This window comes from Chelonoidis abingdonii, chromosome 2 (assembly GCF_003597395.2).
Source record: "Chelonoidis abingdonii isolate Lonesome George chromosome 2, CheloAbing_2.0, whole genome shotgun sequence".
In the NCBI taxonomy this organism is placed as follows: Eukaryota; Metazoa; Chordata; order Testudines; family Testudinidae; genus Chelonoidis; species Chelonoidis abingdonii.
This window is the reverse complement of record NC_133770.1, coordinates 236,842,517-236,859,909: the sequence shown is the minus strand read 5'-3', so window position 1 is coordinate 236,859,909 and position 17,393 is coordinate 236,842,517. Positions and strand designations below refer to the sequence as shown.

Here is a 17,393-nt window from a genome sequence, read left to right as displayed (position 1 = left end):
GCATCTACAAAGCTCATCAACTCTGCTATAAGAACGAGGAGTACTTGCAGCGCCTTAGAAGCTAACAAATTTATTTGAGCATAAGCTTCCGTGGGTTAAAGCCCACTTCATCAGATGTATGCAGTGGAAAATGTAATAGGAAGATATATATACATAGAGAACACGAAAAAATGGGTGTTGCTATACCAACTCTAAGGAGATCAATCAATTAAGGTGGGCTATTATCAGCAGGAGAAAAAAAAAACTTGTAGTGATAATCAGGATGGCCTGTTTCCAACAGTCGACAAGAAGGTGTGAGTAACAATAGGGTAAAAAAAGTAGCATGGGGAAATAGTTTTTACTTTGTGTAATGACCCATCCACTCCCAGTCTTTATTCAGGCCTAATTTAATGGTGTCCAGTTTGCAAATTAATTCCAGTCCTGCAGTTTCTCGTTGGAGTCTGTCACCTTCAGCCCTCAACTAAAACCTCTCCAGCACATCAAGGATCTACAACCTATCCTGAAGGACAATCCCTCACTTTCACAGATCTTGGGAGACAGGCCAGTCCTCGCTTACAGACAGCTCCCCAACCTTATGCCCAAATAAATGTGTTAGTCGCTAAGGCAGTGGTCCCCAATCTTTTTCGTCTGGTGCCACAGAGGACAAGCATCCGCCAAAATGCTACCAACAAGCAGCAACGTCAATAGGCGTCGCCGCCAAAATGCTGCTGACAAGCCGCAATGTCAATAGGCATCGCCACCAACAAGCAGCGTCATCCAGAGGCATTGCTGACGCTGCTTCCCGGTGGCATTTTGGCAGATGCTTGTCCGCTGGCTAGTACACGGGCGACATGGCGCCTGCAGACACTGTGTTGGGGACCCCCCCAAGATGCCACAAGCACTCCTCGTTCTTTTTGCTGATACAGACTAACATGGCTACCACTCTGAAACCCATCTCTGCTATGAATCTAAACCTCAATGAATTGAGCTCATGCCTGCATATACATTGATTTTTTAACTGTTCCCTGTCTTGTTTTTTAATAAATTTTAGTTTAGTTAATAAGAATTGGCTGTAGCATATATTTGGGTAAGAGCTGAAACATTCATTAACCTGGAGGGTAATGTGTCCAAGCCTTTTGAATTGGTAGAACCTTTTCTTTTAAATGATGAAATAAGACTTTCAGAAAACATCATTTGATTTAGGTACCTGAATCAAGGCCTGAGGCTGGATCACTTTAAGGGAACTGTGTTGTTTGGACTTCTGAGTAACCAATATAGTAATGGTTTATACTGGCTTAGTAAATCTAAGTATTGGAATATCCACCAGTTTTATGCCCCATTCTTTGCAGTTCACCCTGAGTGACCTCAGCTGGCCTCCAGTCACAGCATTAAAAGAGTGAAGCTGATTTTTCTTAACTAGTATGTAAAATACTCAATAAAAATACCTACTAAGCTTCCATTCCTATGCTTCATTCTAGTTTGAGACCTTACGGTTAAATTTACCAGCTTTATTTTAGGTAAGAAAACATCAAATAATATAGTGGAAAATTACTGGAAAGTACTGACATCTGCATGTCTTGTAATTTTAATACATTAGAACATGCAAATTGAGAAGAAAGTGTTTTGCAAGAGCAATAATCAAACGCTTTCATAAGAAAAGGCACCTTTTTATGGGTTGAAGCCTATTCCAACCAACAATCTCTCTCAGTAATTGTCCAAGAGTTGACAGCTGTAACAGACAAAACCTTCAGAGAAACATATTTTACTCATTCAGTTCTCGCAGCAACACAAACTCTTGCCTCTGTCACATAAACCTGAATTATAAATTACTACTCTGCTACCTATAGATCTTCCTGGATCTCTATTTCTGGTTGCCATAGTGTATGTTTTCCCTCAATTTATAATTAATTGTCAATAGAATGTCAGATAAGAAGTCTCACAAGACCACATAACTTAGTTACTTTCACAATATTGTTCTAAGGTATTTTACAATTTCAATGTTAACTGCTCTCATACAATATCTTACTACTATTCCTACTTATCTTCTAGTATCTTATTGCACTACTTCCTTTCCGTCTGCCAAAGATGCCGCCCCTAAACTACCCTTTTTTCTCATTTTCTTCCATGTATGGAAATATATATATTCCCCAAACTTGTCTGTCAGCTCACTACTCTATCCTGCTTCAAAGACCACTTCAAACAGGAACCCTATCACGATCCCTGCAGGAGATTACCAACCGTTAATGTATAGCCAAGTAGGGACTACCAATGTCTACTTTATTTATACCTATGACATAAATAAAAACTCCGAATGACTCAAAACCATCTTACTGTGTATATTAACTAGTCTATGTAACCAAGCACTCCTATCACTGTTACCTTCATCCTCCTTCCCCAAACCCTTTATCATCTGTAATATCTTGTCTTATAAGACTGAGCTATTTAGGGCAGTGATTGTCTTTTATTATACGTCTGCATAGTGCCTAGTGCTGTATGTGATTGGGACATCTGTCGGTGACACAAACAAACCATTTTCACTAGCATATAGTTACATGCAGTTAATATAAAGTATTTAACAGGATGCAATCTAAAATAGTCTAGATCCAGTAGTTTAGGCCCAACATTTAGTTTTGGAAAAAGGTTTTACTTAAAAGCTTTATTTGGATTCTAACATTATGCAGTATTCATAATGCACCTATCACAAAATTATGCCAGTACACATAAATCAAAGTAAAATTCACTAGTCTTATGTTCATTATTAAATAATTACCAGCAATCCATGCATCAAAAGGTTTAAATTCTAATTCAAGTACAGACAATACACATCAAGCAAAACACTGGATGAAACTCAAATTGGTGCAGATCTCCATGAGATCACCTTTAAACAGCTTAGAAATAGTGTAGTTTAAGGAGAAAGTTGAAGGTAGAGACCTCTTGGCATAAAAGAACAAGAGGTAGTGCCATGCACAAAGTAACATGGAAGATGACGAGCAGAAAAGGAATAAAGCAGGTGGTTAAAAGCCAGGCTTGAAAAGAGAGTAATGAGTGGCAAAAGACGACATGGAAGAACAGAAATGGAGGAAGGAATAGAGTTGTGCAATGCCCTGACAGCCAAGGAGAGAGGATTTAGGAGGTAAAGTTCATTCAGTGGTTCACCACAAAGGCTGAGATTACGATAGAACATTCTGATAGGTCAAAGTTGGGACAGTAGATTTGGGAGGCACCTTTAAGGAGTGTGCTGATGAAAATGTGGGTAAGGTTAATATTGCTCAGGGACAGAGCCTATATGTAAGATGAGACTGAGAACAAAATCCTAAAACAGTGACAAGTTTACTATTCGATGAATTAAATGTAGTAAATAAGAAATTCAAGTAGTACACAAATGATATAAATGGTGAAACCTTCTTTCTGTTGGATGATTTTTAGTAATAAATATGGCATTTTTAACAATGATTATGAATACGATGGTATCATTTTCAAACACTTTACAAAGAATATAATGTTCATAGTTTGACAGAATTTTACTGCTATAAAAATGATTTTTTTTTAAATATCCATCCATCCATATGAGATGTTTCCTACACTATGCATGAAGATATCAGTGAGAATACAGATTATATCTATCACGCAGATTGCATTCTGTATGTGTTGTTAGCATAATAAAACTGCTGATCTCCCAGGAAAAAACAAACAAACATGAGAAAACTGGGACGGAGATGGGGGGGGTCACAGAATAAAATCTGATTACTGTATTAAACAAAAGATTATAAACTGCAGGACCGAGAGAAGTGTTAGTCATAAAATATGATCTGGAAAGCCACAGTCATTTAGGCACAGGCTTTTCCAGGTACTTTTAGGGGGAAGAGTTAAGGAAAGTAAGTAGAGTTTTTGTGGGGGAGGATAAGCTAAAAGAGTATGGAATTTAAAGAGCATTAGTAAGGTGCTAACAGATAGGTGGAAGAAGTGAAAACAGAGAAGCCGGATAACTGCTAGAAGGAATACTCTGTACTGGATTCTGAAATGAACAAGACACCAGTGAAGATTTCTCAGAATAGGAGTGGTGATGTGTTCTGTTCATGAATATGAGTAAGAAACTGAATGAACACACATGATCATTGTTCTTTAGAACAAATGACCCTCATTAAGCATTAAAAAGTAACAATGAATAGGGTTGGTATAAATGCCTACAGTATACTCAAGGACATCATGCCAACATTTTCACTGAAAGATAGCTAAATGGAAACAGCTACATCTTATCCCTTGATTACTCATGACAATGATTACCTTGATAAGCATATTAAAGCATTTTTACAGTGACATATGTTAAAAATATTGGAAAAATACTCTTAGCACACCACTTCTAGTCATGCTGCTGTGATAAAATCAGTGTGACATGGCATTTACCAAGAGTGGCTTTTACCAGGTAAAATCATGTTTTTTAGTGTCCCAGGAAAAACTAGTTAGTCCGAGGAAATGGCATTATCTATTTTAAAAACTGCTTCTTTAATTGACACCACAATATACTTAGTTTTAGTTACATATTCAAACTGTGATTACATAAAGATTTGGAGATTTTATTTGTACAACTCTAAATTAAACTGCAGTGAGTATAATACTAATATATGTCAGTATAACAGTGAACATGTCTGTATACATTTTGATTTGGTATTTTCTCAAGCAAGTTATAAGTCATTACTCACATTTCAGTTTTCAATATTACATAAACAAAAGTCCAAAACATTTTATTATATGAAAATGACAATAATACACTGTGAGGCATGAAGCATGTAGAGTTTCATACTAGCAGTCCAGATACATTTGGCCATGCAACATTCTGTAGCAGAGGACCAACTTGGATGCAGTGGACAGAGCAAACCTATCCCTCAGCTTTGAATGGATGTATCTAAAGTCTGAAATAATTCATTCTACGCTTGCTGAACTTGCTCACCACTGAAGCAATTTTCTTCCCCAGTTTCCTGGTCTAAACCAGGGTTAAGCTGGTATTTACCAACATCCTGTCCCAAATTAGATACTCCAAGGAAATTGCCAACCTTGGATAAGATTGGTTTTTAGAATATCTTGTAGTTACAATCACTTTATATAATTGGTTGAGGACATCTTTTTCCATATATTGCACGATTAGGACCTCAGACATAAATAATAAGGAATTCTCTTACCTTTATTTCCCTGTCCTTTAGGTCTCTGTATATAAAAAGGTAAAAAAAAAAAAAAAAAGGAAAAATATTAATAGGGAAATTAGCAAAAACTAAAATCCTTGAATTTTCCATTCATGATGGTTTATGTTTGCTGATTTTATCATTTAAAGGAAAAGAACTTAATTCCACCCAAAACTTAAAATATGGTAAAAAATACATGTTAATAAAATCTGAGACAAATAGAAATGTCTCCAAGTCTAAGAAGATCTTGTAAAAATAACTATGTAGTTTTCAATCAAAAACATTCCTCTGCAGTGTCTGAATCCTAAAAGCTGCAACACTGAATCTGCAAGGTAAATTGGTTTTGTTTTCTTATTGTTCAAGGAGAGAGAAAAGTACTAAACAAAATAAAAAAAATAAAATTTTAAGAACTACTTCCTTTTTAGTAGGCTAAGGCTATTGCAAATACAGAAACTTGTTTACAGCATGTGATCTTTTAAACTGACAGTTGGGCACTACTGTTACTGAAGAATGGACCAATATTTACAACACGTAGCTCGGTGAGGCACCCTTTTTACATGTTTTTCAGATACTCAAAGGAATGTACAGTAATAAGGCAAGACATTCAGTGGACTGAGCATTGGGCGGGGCATAAGACAATCAGTTATATATGCCCACTCCTGTATAATCATGCTCATTTCCACAGAGGAAACAGAAATAATATCAGAGCTGTTGTGAGGATTAGTAATTATAAAGCACTTTTAATCTGTCAGACAATAGGCATTATTATAACAGAGAAGGTTATAATACGTTGTATGAAATAAAATTCTGTTTGGAAAAAACAAAACCACAAACTTAAAGTTCTAATGCACCCACCAGCTTTCCTTTGGCACATACTTTTTACTAAGCCGCAGTGGGTCTCCCTTGGTTCCATCATCCTTTAATGACTTGCTAATTTGTTAGTCACTCTCTCTCTTAATCCAGACAAAATAGAAAAAACCCTTAACTCTAAAAAAAAAAAAAAAAAAAAAAAAAAAAAAAAATCCTTCATATCCAAGCACATACCAGACCCAGGGACCCAGGGACTACCCAATTGAAGATGGAGTTGTGGGCTAGTGGCCCACAAAAAGAATGGGATGAAAGAAAGAGAAGGCACTCACAAATAGGAATGAAGGACAGAAAAAACACAGCTAGGAAGCAATATGGCAGCCCACACAGGCAGAGGAACTATGGAGCATGTACAGTATACAGTACAGAGGCAAAGAGGCACAGCCAGGATTTGAGAGGAGAGAGGAGGATGCAGGGGCAGAACATTTTGGGGAGTGGCAGAGGCCCAAGAAGGAGGCAAAGGCCTAGAGGGGGTAGGGAGAAAGAGGTAAGGAGGCTACAGAAAACCAATGAAGAATAGGTAGAGAACGGGACAACGGAGGCCCAGGACAGGGAAGTGTGGAAGACAAGGAAGCACAAACCCAGGGAGGGGTATGTCTGGGGGAAGAGGAGGTCACGCAGTAGAGAGCTCTGAGGAAGGGGAGAAGTCAGAGGCCCAGAGGGGGGGGGGGGGAAGGATTAAGGACAGGAAGAGGGAAAGGAGGCAGCATCACAGACCTGAAGGGAGTTTGGGGTGTATGGGAAGAGAAGTCTCAACCGTTACCCAGAGCGTGTGTGGCCAAGAAGGGGGTAGCAAAGACCTATATCCAAAGATAAGGGAATTGTTGGGCGTACTGAGGGAAGACAGAGTCCTAAGGAGACCGTGGGCCGAGAGAGGGAGATAAAGGGGAATCAGCTGCCCAGAGGAGGAAAAATGAAGAAGAACGCATCAGAAAACAAGATGTTGGGGAGCAGAAGGCAGAAACCTTGGGATGGGAGGTGCAAAGAGGCTCGGAGCGGAGAAGGGAATCTGGCGCGGCTCAGATGCGGCTATAAATAGGGGTCTGCGGCTGCTTGGATCCTCCCTGTGGGGGGAGAAGGTGAAGAGCCCACGATGCAGAGCGCAGACGGCGCTGAGCCGTGCTGCCGGCCACGGGGATGAGGCCCGGGAAGCCGCGCTGCCCGCCCAACGGCGGAAAGGGCCCGGCTGGATTCCGACTCGCCTGGCAGCGTAGGCCCTTCCGCCTGGGGCGCTTCCTCCTCCCGCCCTGCGCCGGGCCGCGGCGGCCCGTACCTGATCGACGCTGGTGGCTGACATTCTTCACGGGGAGCCGCGATCCCCTCGCTCCGCCTGGGCCTCGAGTGACTCCCGCACACACCGACCGCGCCGCTCTCCCCGCTGCCGCTTGATTGTCGCCGCCGCTGCCGCCCAGGCTCGCCGCCGCTGATCGAGTTCCCGCTGGAAGGAGCCGGCCGGCCGGACACAGCGCTGCTTCCCCTTTGCTCTAGGCGCCGCTTCCCCACAATGGCGGACAGGCTCCGACTCCCACTTCCGCTCCCGCCCTGACCTTCCGCTCCGTCGACGTCGCCACTGACCTTTCCCTTCCTCTCTCCGCCTCCATGTCACGTGAGGGTGGGAACGGACCCGCGCGCGCACCATACTAGGGACTCAAAGAGCAGGGGTGGGGAGGAGAGGGAAAAAGTGGCCCCGATAGCGACTGCGCGTTCCCGCTCTCCAGGACGCGCACGCGCACGCGAAAGTCGACTGCTGGAGAAGCCAGAGAACGCTCAAGAAAGGAGCTGAAGCTCTCAATTTTTTCCAATGCGCATGCTCGCTGTGAGCTCTGAGGGACAGCCTCCAGAACCGCACAGACTGCGCATGCGCATATGAGAAGCGTCTCCTCTTAAGGGGTCTGGGCCAGCCAATTCCTGTCACTGGTGGGGCAGGCTCCCAGCCCTTCCTGGTGGCGGAGGTACTGACGGGCTGGGAGCATTTTACAATGCTGGGGCTCTTTGCTACAGATCTGATTTATTCCCCTTGCTGCTCTAGAGGCTCCCGGAGAGGAAGTGGAGAGAGATGAAGGGGACAATTTATTACAACTTGCTGAACCTATCATTGTGTTTCTATACAATTGTGTCCCGTGGATTAGGGACATGAGCTGAGCGTGTGTGCCTGTGCCCCAGTAACTACTCGAGCCGTCGCCCTCTGCGTGCACATAGCTAATGTTGATGCAATCCCTCTGTGCACCTAGATACCGGTGTGCCCCAGCCTAATCGTGTGTAACCCCAGGGAGCAGATTTGCACCCTGGTGAGTGACTGTTGAGTTTGTGTATCCCAGTAACGTGTGTAATTCCCTGCAACTATATACAGTCCCTCTTTCTGTGCACCTCGCTAATCCTACATGTTATCACTCTGCACCTGGGTAATTATGTGTGAAATCTCCTTGTGCATGTGGCTGTGTAATCGTGTTCAGTACCCAGACATCTGCAGGTAATCATGTGTGCATACGTATGAGTACTGAACACACAATTACATAGAAACACTCATCCAAGTAATGTGTACAAACCCCATATGCTAACATTGTGCTTGCAGTTCCTGTGTATGTTCATATATTGCTGCTGCAATTTAGGTTGCAGTTTTGAAAATGGGAGCCCCATTATGCATTTGGTAGTAGTGGGTTTCGAGCCTGACCTTTATAATGACCACAGGCAGTCATGCTTCTAATTGAGCTATGCAGTGTTGAAGCTGGGTTGGTCCCAGAATATTAGAGAGCCAAGGTGAGTGAGATGATATCTTTTATTGGACCAACTTTAGAAGTTGGTCCAAAAAGAGATATTATCTCACCCAGCTTGTGTGGTAAACGCTTTCCCAAATCTGGACCTTAGCGTACAAAATCTGGGTGCTTACTGTGAACCTCCCCAAGCTTATACCCAGCTTGGATCTTATTTCGCTGCCACCAGATAGTATTGAGGCTACTATCAGCCTGGGTTCCCCCAAATTCCTTGGGGGGGGACCCCCCTCTCTGGCCTCCCCAACTTTCCCTGGGAGGACCCCCAAGACTCAGAAGTATGAGTCTACCGGCAAAGGAATGATCTCCCCTCCCTCCTCCCTCTCTCTCCGTTGTTCCGCTCTGAGGGGATTGATGCAATCTCTTTACATGACAATACCAAGAAACTGGTCTCCGTCTCTCCAAAGAGACAAGCCTTAAGCACCAGGGAACAGAGCTGATTCTCTCTCTCTCTTTCCCCGTAACTTTTTCCCGCCCTCCCTAGCCTGTCACAGATGTAACAGGACTCCGGGCACAGAAATTCCTCTCCCCTTTGCCTCACTAGGAAAAGAAACTTCCACAAGTTTTAAAAAGAAAACTTTATATAAAAAGAAAGAAAATACAGAACAATAATACTGCATTAAGAGATCAATACAGGCTCTTGCTTATAAGAAAATATGAATAAACAGTCTGATTTAAAAGATAGCCCAATTAAACCAGTCCAGCAAATCAACACCCATGTAAATACAAATCAAAGCACATCACAGCCGATTACTTTGTTTCCTTTTGTACTCACAGATGTTTAGTAGAATATTTGAAAGAAGATGGAGTTAGAAGAAAACCTTGTTTACTCACAGCCGAGGAAAACAAAAAGACCCAGAACAAAGCCAAAAACCTCCAGAGGTTCCCACCCTTACTTTTGAAAATCCGGTTTCCTGATTGGTCCTCTGGTCAGGTGTTTGGTTCCCTTTGTACCCTTTACAGTAAAAGAAAATTAACCCTTACCTTACCTATCTACTTATGACAGCTTGGCTCTCTAATTGAGCTATACTGCTTGAAGAGACTACAGGTTTTAAACTGCAATACATCATCACGCTCAAAGTGCCCTCATGATTTTTATCATGAGTATTACAATATCTGGTGTTTTTTCTTAAAAAGACCCGCTTCCTGGAATCATGTTATTACATGAAAATTTCAACTTTTATTTTTAAAAAACCCACATTATTAGCCCTCCTGGTTGTGAACAGAGGCTCAAAAAGAAGAAAATTTAAGTCTCAAGAACTAGATGGCAAACAAGAATCCCACACTGACTGTTTTAAGATTTCATTAGTTTTAGGTCAATTCAGTGATTTGGGAGGAGATGACTGATCATTTTTGAATACTGGTTGCTGTAAATATTGCTACTGTTTGTAGTTAGTTATTGGCTGCATGTATATGTTCTTTCTATCTCTGTCCCAGCTCTGTGCAGATAGCCAACATAGCAGACCTTGATGAAACTACTTGCAAAGACCACAAGACTTGGTTTGTAGCGAAGACACCCGGCCAGATTTATTGTAGACAAAGCACAGTCCTCACTCCCTGAATCACTGTCTACACTAGCACATGTATGCCCATAACAATGGACCAGCTCAGTGAATGGCAGGACTTTCCATTCCCCCCTTGGCTGGACAGAGACCCCTCTGTGACCCTTCTCTTATACCCTGATACAAACAAGTTATGTATTGTCCCTCTGACGTAGTTAGCTACAACCCTTTACCTTGTACATCTTGGTAAAATCAAAATATCTCATCACCCTGTCATCTTAACCTTATCTTTAAGAGGGGTCACTTTCTCCTTGTATCAGCTTTGGGGAGAGTGTTTGTACAATACTTGGTAGTGGGGGTTTTGGTACACCCTTCTGGAATGTGTGTGAGTGTCCTGTGCCTGGTACTTCTCCGGAATGTGTGTATCTTTGCAATACCATCTCTGTTCTTGCCAGGTTCTGTGAACTTGCAAGCAGGCATGTTTTATAACAGGGCTTGACTTCTGCTCAGAGCGAGTTTGCTAACTGTGCATTTTGCTTTGTATTGACAGGGCCTGACCACTACTTTAACTCAGGGCTGAGGCCTCATACCCAGCCTCATGTTTCAGGCTCTTTTTCTACTACACTGTTATCCAAATGAAGCACTGTTCAGTGGTACCTGTTCAATACAATGAAGCAGTGGAAGGATAAGAGAAAATGGTAGGAGCCTTAGATTTTTTTTTTAAAACTTACAATTAATTTGGCTTCTGTGAGACTAACCACATGCCCCAGGTTGTAATATTTTGGTGGATTGGAGGCTGTGCTGGGAAAGAACTCTGCACCCCTTCATCTTATATATATCACTAAGAATGTGGTAGAGTGAAAATTATCTTTTAGAAGAATGCAAGTTCAGCAGGATTCCAATCTATACTGAAAGCCTCACAGATTCTTAGGCTCAAATGAACCTTTTTGATGGGAATATTATAAGACTGAGGACTCACCGGAATGCTCTGTAGCAATTAGTTTGTAATATAATAGGTCAAGCTGGAGCATTAGGTAGCTCTAGAGATTTTGCAGATAAGGGCATTAGGCTTGTGTAAACTCATTTTTCTATACCATTATAATTATTACATCAATAAAATTTCTTTACATGGGATGTAAACCATTATATTTTGATTCCAACATCTATCAGTATTATACTATAGAGCATAAGATTTGCATTATAGATGTCCATAATATACACACAGTGCAAATGTAGTCTTGGGGAACCCACTAGATGATCAAAAAGCTGCAGAAAAGAACAGTTCCCTTTATTTAGTCATGAAATCATTAGCTTGTTATCAAAATCTTTTCTTTGGCCTCCTTTTGGATTTTTCTGAACACTACTGTCAGTGCCAATTTAATGGCTGATTTAACTTACAGAGTAAAAAAGGTGTTTAAGTTAGCCTCAAGAAACATTTTTTCCTTCAGTGCTAATAGACAGACTGCAAGAGAAAATGTGCTGTATTTTAAAAACAGGTTTTCAAAGAACATGGGGATGTGAGGTATAAATATTTAGATGAATAGATTCTCTCTGTCAAAGTTGAAAGATGCATGCCAGAGAGTATATTGACTATACATGGACATTAAAATTGGAAGTCAGTCAATGCACTACAGAAGCAAGAGGAAGAATATGCTCAGAAGTGAGGTATTCCTCTTGGTATGTTTGTTAGGAACGAGGACATCTAGTCCTGCGACTGTGAAAGTTCATAGAAAAAACTGTATAAAAAGGATTGAAATGATCAGGATTTATTAAATATTTCAACTGTATGTAATTAAGAAATAGTATGTTTAGTGGAAAAACTAAATCTATTTAACTCTATACAACACTATTAAAGTAAGTTTAATTAGTGGTTAGATTTACAAAAATAATTAAGACGAGAGATTTTGTATATTATTTTAAATGAGTTAATAGATTCATAGTTTCACAGATTTTAAAGCCAGGAGAAACCATTAGGATTATCTACCGTGACCCTCTGTATGATACAGACTAGAGAATGTCACCTGGTAATTGCTGCATCAAGCCCATAACTTCTGTTTGAACTGTAACATCTTTTAGAAAGGCATCCAAAGTTGATTTAAAAAGACTTCATGTAATGGAGAATCCATCACATCTCTAGGTGAATTCTTCCAATTGTTAATTACCTTTACTGTTATTTAATACAGTCTTATTTCACGGAGAATTGTTCTTTTCTTAAATTAACCTTTGGTATTTGAGAAATTTCAAATATGAAATTCTAAATGCAATATTGAGTGATTCTACCGTTCCATTAACCCACCTTTATTAGTGTAGTTTCAGGAGCAGCTGATTTACTTTGTTTAGTTTTGAATAAGTCATATTTGAACTACAACTGATAACTCAGCAGCTCTTCACTGAAATTTTCACCGTTTAGCATTTACTATACATACTGAAGTGATATTTCTGTTTTTTGAACCAGATCATGATCTGAATTTCACAGTTGCAGAATTTCCTAAGTCTTTATAGGCCAAAGTGATCCAAGAATGTGTTGACTTAAATATAGTGGTGAAAATTATCAGGGCTACAGACAAATGTCAGTATTTTGAACAGAAGATACAACACCTATATTGTATAGGAATAAAAAAGTTTGTCATAAAAGTCACTGTCCTATCCTTAGAAAATCCCTCTTTCCAAAGCTACTGTACAAACACATACAGTAAACATTACTGTGAGTAGCCAGATGGTTTTAGATAATTTCTTCTTTAAAAGAAATTCATGAATAAATGAACAAACTCAATACAAGGGTCACAACAGTACTTCCCAAGTGCACAGAACAGAGTAATTATTAAGGAGATATTAAAACTAAATGTTTAAAATCAAATTTACGCAAGTTTAAGAAGTACTGTACATCTGAGGTCAGGCTTGAGTTATGAGAGATTACAAGTATTGGTTGTAAGGTTCACAAGATACATACATGTTACATAACCAGGATAGACCCTGATTGGGGTGCAGGAGTTTTTAAAGCATCAGTGAACTCGGGTATGTCACCCATAGAATGTATTTATAGTCCAAGTCAGCATTGGTGTAGTGCAATGGTTCCCAAATTTTAACAACCTATGGACTCCTTTCATCAAAAGGGTCAAGCCTCATGAACCCCCTCCTAAAAATGAATAGTTCCAGGGATTCTCTCTCTTGCCTGAGTTTAAGTTATAAAATCAGTGATCTTGGAAATATAAATTTATCATTACACTATTTTTATTACATTATGAAAATGGCAACACTCTTCCAAGATCTCACTTTTGTAGCTTGTATCACTTTGAATAAGATTGTTATAAGACAAGGCTCCTATGTTTCATCAAGTAGTATCAGATGTGAAACAGCATGAAGGTATTTAAGAAGCCAACTCACAGAGTTCCTCCTACACAAGCATTCAGGTCTTGAGCAGTTCAGGCAAACAAGACATGTTACAACAAAGCTTAAACTTGTTCTTTATAATAGTTTTAAAAACACTAGCTGCCTATTTAATTTTTAACAGCAACAAATATTCACTTCCCTTTCCATTTCTTATAAGGAGTCTTGAAGTTTAGATCTCCTCCGTGTGATAGATATGTTTGCTTTGATCTGGTTAGTTCTTAGAAGTCCAGGGGCTCTGGGCTGCTGATCCTGTGCTGCCCGGGGTCCCTAGGGACAGCTCTGTCCACCATTAGGGATCCCCCCACCCCCCCCGCCAAAGAACCTCCTGTAATATTCCATGAACCTCCAAAGGGTCACAAACCCCAGTTTGGGAACCACTGGTGTAGTGAATAGCTACATGGATGGGGTGTGTCCCTGGGTTCATCAGGGAAGGAAGTGGGTTATTTCCCTGACCGGCAGTCTTGTTTACTCATCCTGGTACTGACAGGGTCCCACAATGTGTTCTGTGTAGATGTCTTTGGACCACCTGATGGTGTCAGACACCATGAGCTCTCTTGAAAAGAAATACATGAGTACATTTATTGCTTTTTATTCAATACAAGGGACATGAGTACTTCCCAAGTGCACAGAACAGAGTAATTAAGGAGATAATAAATAGTACTCTATAAACAACTAAGTTAAATTACATCAAAATATGCTGAGGTGTATCCTCAGCATTTAGATTTTTGCCATGCTACATTTGTAACTGGATATGATCTTGCGTTCTTATGTTTCTTCCCTTAGTAATCTTAGAAAAAGCAAATTGAAGCCTTTAACACTGTAAACAAGACAGGAAAATAATAAACTCATTAAAATAGGTCATATTTAATAATGTGTTACATCTTTTCATGTATTTAACTTTAATGGTCTGGAGCTAAATTACACCCTGTAAATCCTTGCACAGAGAAGAAACTACACATAGGAGTGATAGGAGATGGAGTCCCCCCTGCAACAGCATCTCTTTAACTTCTCTAGGTGCTGCTATATGTCCCTGAGTCGCTTCCCCAGCACCTTCTTTACCCTCATCTCAGGGCCCTCAATTGCTCAGTTCCAGCAACCAGCAGCTCTATCTTATCCCCTAGGTCCCTGCCAGCAGCTGCTCTGCACAAGGTACTTACAGTTCTCTCAGCCCTCCAGGAACACAATCCTTACTGCTTGAGCTCCTAGCAGTATCTGATTCTACTCTGTCTTGCAGCTCCCTTTTATCTGAGCCTGCTGGGCCTGGACTGGTTGCTCCTTGCAACTTCTCCCTGTTTGGCTGTGCTTCACGCAACTTCTCAGAGGACGCTTCTTCTGGGGCAGGGCATGGTAGGCACCCCATCACAGAGTGCTTTCTCTGTTGTTAAATGAACAGGGTGCATTGTTGAGCTTCTCATAACTTTTCTCAAAAATATGTTAGTTAAATAGATATTAACATCAAGAAAGGAGATTAATTTAAAAAAGAATGCATGAATTTAAGCTCCTAAATAAGTGGCCTGATTTACAAAAGTACTGATTCTCCAGCAATACATAATGGGTTTAGGAACCTAACTTTAGGCACTTCTTCAAATCTTGGCCCCAGATTTTAAGTCCCCTCTTAATTAATTAGGTTTTACATCCTTGGTAGTTATGATGCCATAATGCTACCTGTTCTTCAGCCAGCCTCTCAGTATTCCGGGAAAGACAAAACCTTATTTTCTTTGCAAAAAAGGAAGAAATGTATTTGTTTTGTTAAAAGGCACACATAATTTTCAGGCTGTCTTTATAAAGAAACAAAGGAAAGCAAAAGCCCATTTCCACCCATACTTTGTGCTACAGATCACCTTGAAACCTAGATTCCAGAAAACAGTGCAGAACTGAATGTAGATTTCTTATTTTAGGTGAGTAATGTACGACATTATTTGCCTACCTATTTTACCCTTTAGTCGCAAAAGCTTCTTTCGTACTGTTTTGCCTGTGACATTTAGCACTCCTGCACAGCAGCCCAGGCTTTCAATTCCCGTTTCCGTAACATTTTGTTTTGGGGAATTATGAGTAATTGTAGGCTGGTCTGGTCCCATTTGGGTACCTAACTCCTTAGGCTCCTTTGAAAATCCCAGCCTTAGGTGGTAATGTGTTTTCCTGAGAAAAAGCTTAGAGATGACAGTTCCAGCTCACAGAGAAGCTTGACCTGAATTTATTACTTCCTTTGTTACTCATGAACAATGTCAGATGTCAAATTTCATGATCAGCTCAAAGAAGAGCTATATGAACTCTTTCTCTCCCTGACCTCTGAGTCAAGGATATTCTCATAGTTATACCCATATTTGCTACATCAAACTAGACAACAGTTCCATTTAGCTATTTAATCTATAAACTTACTGTGGTGCTTATTTCAGAAAAAAAGTTTAAAAATTAGCAGATAAATGTTTCTACGTTTAATAGAAGGGGAGTCCCTCATCATGCACAATCAAGCAGGCTGCCAATAGCCATAAAACATTTCCTAAGTATTGCTTTAAATGTAATAGCGTCTCTGTTTCTGCCTTCGTTAGGTTCATGTTGACATCTGGACAAAAAAAAACAGCCTCTTTTATTTTGTGGCAGTTGCCATGTCACAGAACTAATTCGTGGGACATTTTCCCCCCAAAATAATTACTGATTATTTGCAGTGTGCAGGAGGCTACCATTATTCTCTATTGGTGCCTCCTTTGTCCATTCTTGTCCTTGAGTCCGACAATGACAGTCCTTGGTTGAATATTGTTTTTGACTCAGTTCCAAGCATCTATTCCACCTCATGTTACATTAAGCTGATTTCTAAACTTGGAAAAGTTTGATCAGTTTTATAACCTTGTAAAACTCATTAAAAAGCTGCTGTCCCTGATGGGTCTCTTTTTCTTAGGGCTTTCTTTGCCAGGTACTTTAGTTTGTTAGTGGTCAGATTCAGGGGTCATATGTTGTACTAGATGTGCTATATAAAATAACCTATCAGGTAACTGGAAGGGCATCAGTTCTAAAGCAAGCTCCAAATTAGCATGCTGTGACTAATACTTGAAAAGTAAAAATAATTTCTCATCCTACACTTTATCCCTATTTATAAACACTTATTCGTGCGGGTGCTCTGACTTCAGATGGGCGTTCTATTAAAGTTCTGAATAAGTCAAACCTTTTTTGTAATTATAGGGCTAGTGTTTAGAACCTTGTTGTTAAAGCTGCATCCCAATTACCTCATAATTCCTTTTAGGGGTTTGTGATACCTTATTTATAGAAGTATGTAATATCAGTAGGACCTCTATAAAAATTCACTCCAGCCTAAAAATCAGATAAATCTCAGTCCAGAAGCAATACATTTTTTTTTCAGTCATGGTTGCTTTTTTGAGAGGGGAAAGAAGGAGATCTTAGAAATACTGATCATTCAAGTGGCAAAACAAATAAAAATAGGTCAAGAACAATGTTGCCTATTTGAGTGTGTATGTGAAAATATTCATATTATCCACCATTGTCTAGGCATTTATACTCCACTCATCAGGTACTTAAGCATACACATGTACTATATATATATATATATATATATATATATATATATATATATATATAAAAAAAAATTCCCCTCTCACACCTATGGGTGGTATGTGTCTTCCTCAACCTCGGGTCCTCTACCAGAGGCCTGGGAGTTTGAGGGTTCTGCGCAGTATCTTAGCTGTTCCTAGCACTGC

The 17,393-nt window shown here is 40.1% G+C and overlaps 1 protein-coding gene across 2 annotated transcripts in view; it reads right to left on the bottom strand.

The window, feature by feature from the left end:
* The window catches only part of YTHDF3 (YTH N6-methyladenosine RNA binding protein F3), a 45,857-nt gene extending 38,154 nt beyond the window's left edge, over positions 1 to 7,703 (bottom strand). For both annotated transcript variants that reach the window (XM_075063055.1, XM_032797469.2), the window contains exons 1-2: positions 7,297 to 7,703; positions 5,157 to 5,181 (exon numbers count right to left, since the gene is read on the bottom strand). Coding sequence is in view for 1 of the 2 variants with exons in the window: in XM_032797469.2 (XP_032653360.1) it covers positions 5,157 to 5,181; positions 7,297 to 7,320 (49 nt within the window). In the remaining variant the exon portion in view is untranslated. The remainder of the gene's footprint in view (positions 1 to 5,156; positions 5,182 to 7,296) is intronic.
* Between the last annotated feature and the right edge of the window lie 9,690 nt (positions 7,704 to 17,393).